Source organism: Aptenodytes forsteri, unplaced genomic scaffold (genome assembly GCF_000699145.1).
Source record: "Aptenodytes forsteri isolate BGI_AS27 unplaced genomic scaffold, ASM69914v1 Scaffold119, whole genome shotgun sequence".
Lineage (NCBI taxonomy): Eukaryota > Metazoa > Chordata > Aves > Sphenisciformes > Spheniscidae > Aptenodytes > Aptenodytes forsteri.
Genome location: NW_008796165.1, coordinates 8,222,329 through 8,226,936, shown reverse-complemented (window position 1 = coordinate 8,226,936; position 4,608 = coordinate 8,222,329). Strand labels below are relative to the sequence as shown.

Sequence of the window (4,608 nt, the reverse complement as noted above, 5' to 3'; positions counted from 1 at the left end):
GGGGGGGGGGAGAAGGCTGAAAGCCTTAATGTCCAATGGAGAGCACGTCCGAGCTGGATTTAATTCATGGCTGCAGGGAAGAAGCTGCTGTCCTCCAAGAGCTTCACCACGGCGGATCTCTTGTAGAGCTTGGCCAGGTCGTAGGCGGTGGCCCCCCGCTTGTTCTGGTGGCCCACCTTGCACTCCGCGCACTCCAGCAGGAACTCCACCACCCGCACGTGCCCCTCCCGGGCGGCCAAGTGCAAGGGCAGGTTGCCCTCGTTATCCTCAATGTTAACATCAGCTTTAAACTCCAGCAGAGTCTGCAAAGTGTCCAGAAAACCCTCTCTGGCTACATCATGAATTACAGCGAAGCCAGTACTGTCTTTCAGATTGGGGTTTGCACCGTTAATTAGCAACCTCCTGGCAATTTCGGGGTTCCCGAGTTTCATTACCTGTGAAAGAAAAAGGAGAGTTGAATACCGCGGGGGGTGTTTGCTTCAGCACGGGGTCTAGATCCTCAATTCTTATCTCTGGGTTTTGCCACGGCTTAATCCTCATTTAAAACAGACAGAAGAGCCCCCCTATAAAACTAATGATACACCAGAACATCTAGTTTTAATATATTTTTTACTAAACTCGGTGAAATTGTGAAAGATGTTATCATTTCGGTGGTAATAGCTTTCTGTCTCAGAGAGATTAATGTCTGAAACAGGCAGTGTAGAATGGGGATATAACAATTTTTTTTTTTTTAACGTGGGTTATCTCAGTTTCCTAACATACGAAAATTAAGTATGGTTCGGTTTTATTTGCCTAAGTGTTGAGACACCTTCGCATTACCGTTTAATCTCGTTAAACATCAAATATAGGGTCTCTGAGGAACAGATATTTTACCTCAGCAACAGCAAATGTAGGATGTGTTTTATAAGCTTCCAGGTGTTTACATTGTCTGTGCATTATCATAAAACAAATATTTGGACTGCACCATAGCTCTGTCTGCTAAGAAAAATAAATGCTAGAAGAAATTTTTCTCCCCAATATTTGTGTTTCATTATGTCACCCAAAAAGGAGAAGTTAAAAGGAATGTTTCAAAGTTCCAGAAGTTTTCTTCTAAAACCAGTGTATTATATTATACTTCCACAATTTCACTATAAGCAAACTGTGGCTATATTCTTCTGCTAAAAACATCCCTTTTTTAAAAAAAAAAAAAAAGCAACAACAACAACAATTGGATTTTCTGACTATTTCTCTCAGGGAAAAAAAAAAAGCTTCTTTAAATTTTCTCGATTGCATCATAAACTGTCATAATTAGAACGCAAATCTCTCTTATTTGGGACTTAACAGCTTGCACCGATTTTCCCCAAATTGCTCATTTTTTTGTTTTCTCAAAGACTTTCAAAAAATGAACACGGTAATGTATGATCTCCAGCCTATAGACAATATTTTCCTGTTCTTGTAATCAGTCTCGTTGTAAGTGTCAAATTTGAAAAAAGATCTTTTTTATTTTCTTAGAAACGTCCACACATTGATTTGAAAATCTTGTTTAAAAATTTTATCTGCATAAATGAGCATTACAGTGCATTAGATTTAGCATAATGTACAATTTCTACAAGGGATTTGCTGAAAAACCCTCCTGGTGATAAATATCTATCAGGCTTTTTAAGAAAAGCAAGCTATAATAAATATAATTACTGCAGCGTTTGGACCGTAAAGCAGCCCAGTATATTATATCTACAGACAAGAGCAAAAGTGCAGATAAGACGGGCTGGGATTCAGGGAAAGAGGTTTCTCTCTGCCCCAAGGCTTCCAGCTCCGTATGTGCCATTTCTTTCACTTCTGACTAGAGATGGAAGCGATGTAAAAGAAAACAAGAGCATTGTGATCTCTCTTTCTTTAGTAAAATCTGGACGTTTTGATCTCTTTTTGAGAGCCCAGGCAGTATTATTTGTGAATTCAAAACATGTATTTGGTTTAAGTGGGAGTTTTCTGTGTTCAGGCTAGGGGACTGAAGGCTTCAGTTAAAGATGCGGGGGGGAGAAAATCATAGAAAAGGCGATGCTATTGGGACGTGGGCTACAACTGTGCAGCAAATGCCCTTTATTTTGCAAAGTTTCACTTGGGGGGAGGGAGGCAAAGAAGGAGAAAGCATTAATTGAATAAGTCTGACGAAGAGCATGAAGGCAGGACATGTATTTGAGGCCTGCATAGGTACACTTCATCAGAAATAAAAAGTACAGCGCAAGACAAGCTGAGCAGTTGCTTAATTAAACATAAATGCAGAAGAAAAATATAAATTCATTGGTATTAATATAGGAGCATTCTCTCCGTTTTAATCGAGAGAGACATTATGGAGAGATTATTTCAGTTCTGGAGAGTGCACTGACAGAGAGCTCTTTCGAGCGTGGTCAGGCACCCACAGCACATTTCGGGATGATACATATTGAAAATAAGTCGACAGATTCTCCTGTTTTGATTTTTGTTGTGGTTCATTAACTCAGTTATGATTAGGCAGCGATAGGAAGTATTGCTAGGACACGGATGCGTGTTTAATATAGCTGGATGCTATGTCATTGTGTAAAATACTCCTTAATTGAGGATACGGACAGCTAGCTGCTTTTAGACAAAAAATACATTACTGTAGGACAAATCGGCTTTCAGCCCTTGTCCCGAGGATAAACCAGCTAGCTAAATGTTTCCTGCTTTCTTAAAGAAGTTAGTTTGTGTAAGTTTTTCATTTAAATCCTTTCACTCTCTTAAAAGTTGCTGCAAGTGCCTGCACTGCCATGCGATGCCCTATTTAGGTGCTAACAGGACAGAGAGGAGCTCGCAGATCTCCAGCTTCAGGGAAATTGTCAGAAAAGGGTCATTCCTGCTTTTTAGCAAGAGGTGCTTATTTTCCAGCTCTAACATTTTGATGTTAAGCCAAAAAAGCTGTAAATATCTCGAGCACATTCGCAAGCTATATGCTGTTTAAAAACCCAATTTCAGAAATGATTATCATGGTTTCGGGGGAGGGGGGGAGAGGAGTTAACAAACGATTTTTCTAATGTGTGAAATTAAAAAGACCTGTAGCTCCACTTCCACATTTCATTGCTTATACCTTCAGCACAAATAACCACACATTTTTTCTCCGGATTTATAAATCACTTCTTTCACTATTCGGTAGTTACTCTAGCCTTTTCGCCATCATTATCTGATATTACTAAAAGCAAAATCTTTCATCAGCTCCGATAGCTAGCAGTTGAACGAGTTCCAACTCCTGCCTGCACAGCCACACACTTAAAAATTAGGACATAGCACCCTATACGATCAGAAAGGAAATAGCCGGAACCAGTGCCCTGCTAGCCGATCTAAAAAAGCAAATTTTTAAGCCTTAATTATGAATGAAAAGGCGAGTGATTCAGCTGGAACCCTAACTCGTAGGGCTAACTCTTAATGTACATCGAAGGTCCTCGGTTCTGAGCAGCATGCTTCCAATGAGAAAGGTCATTCCTCACAAACAGCGTATAAAGGAAAAGTACCATCTACAGCAGACCCCAGAACCGAAACAAGTCACGCTTTAAAAGCATATCGCAGGAAAAGAAGGAGAAAAAAGAGACAAATCCTAAGCTTCAGAGAACAGCACATTTGTGTTTACAGACCTGCTATGAAATCCTGCTCACCTAAGCTGATTTCTTTTCATCTCAGCTCTTTCATTCCTTGCCTCCTCCCCACGAAGTTACAAAATATTAGCAAACTCGTAGCCCGTTTGACATTGAGGGTGATCCCCGACTGAAATAATGGTTTTGACCAGTTTTATTTCAAGTACGTCATTTTAGGGAGTTGGAGCCACTAAAGTTATAAAATATGGCATCCAACGAGTTTGAAAAACCACTCGAATTTCATCCACCAGCCTGTTTAAAACGTTGTCTTTTTTGGAAACCCGGGTCACGTAGGTACCAGTGATGAAATATTTTCTCCCTCTCTGGATACCAACCTGCAGCGCAGTCCTCCCAAATCCATTTTGTGCATTGACGTTTACATTCTTTTGCAACAAATTAGTAAGTTGCACTAGGTCCCCCTTGGCAGCCGCGGACGCCAGCTCGTTCCCAGAAGGCTCGGCCATTCTTTAGGGTGACTGACGATCGGAAAAAAGATGAGATTTTTTTTTTTTTTTTAACCAGGCATGGCATCGGAGACTGACAGAAGGATTGGGATGGTTAATCTTCTGGAGTAGACCTTGTAGTAAATACTCGTAAAAAACCTCCTTGCCAAGAGCCCGCCCCTAACTCACACGTGATTATTCAGCAAAACTGCAGCTCCACTTGAAAGAAGATTTCTTTGCTTCCACATATAGAGTAACTCCTATTAAAGACTTTGGCCACTTTCGGGGGGGAATAGATTAATAGCTATGCAATATATTATATATGTTACGGGTAACATATATACACGTACACCGGAGACTCACTCAGACCTGAGATCTTTGAAGAAGAAGACAACCCACCCTGTTCACAGTCGGGATCTGAGACTTTAGCAGCAACAGCTCCGAGGAAAAGTCTTCTGTAGCAGTGTGCATCCAACTCCCGCTCGGGATCCCCCCTTTCATCCCACACCGCCGCCTCTAGTCCGGGCCGAGCAGGGAAGAGAAGG

General features: G+C 41.2%; 1 protein-coding gene across 3 annotated transcripts; it reads right to left on the bottom strand.

The window, feature by feature from the left end:
* Nucleotides 1-6: 6 nt before the first annotated feature.
* Nucleotides 7-4,602, bottom strand: CDKN2C (cyclin dependent kinase inhibitor 2C). 3 transcript variants are annotated; one of them, XM_009287354.1, is made up of 3 exons: nt 4,463-4,602; nt 3,956-4,096; nt 7-434 (listed from the first exon to the last, which is right to left on the bottom strand). In XM_009287354.1, exons 2-3 carry the CDS (start codon nt 4,082-4,084, stop codon nt 60-62), a joined length of 504 nt encoding a protein of 167 aa, XP_009285629.1. In that variant the 5' UTR covers nt 4,085-4,096; nt 4,463-4,602; the 3' UTR covers nt 7-59. The 3 variants fall into 3 exon arrangements, with proteins under 3 accessions (XP_009285629.1, XP_009285628.1, XP_009285630.1); XM_009287353.1 differs by having other exon boundaries at nt 3,956-4,602; XM_009287355.1 differs by lacking the exon at nt 3,956-4,096.
* Between the last annotated feature and the right edge of the window lie 6 nt (nt 4,603-4,608).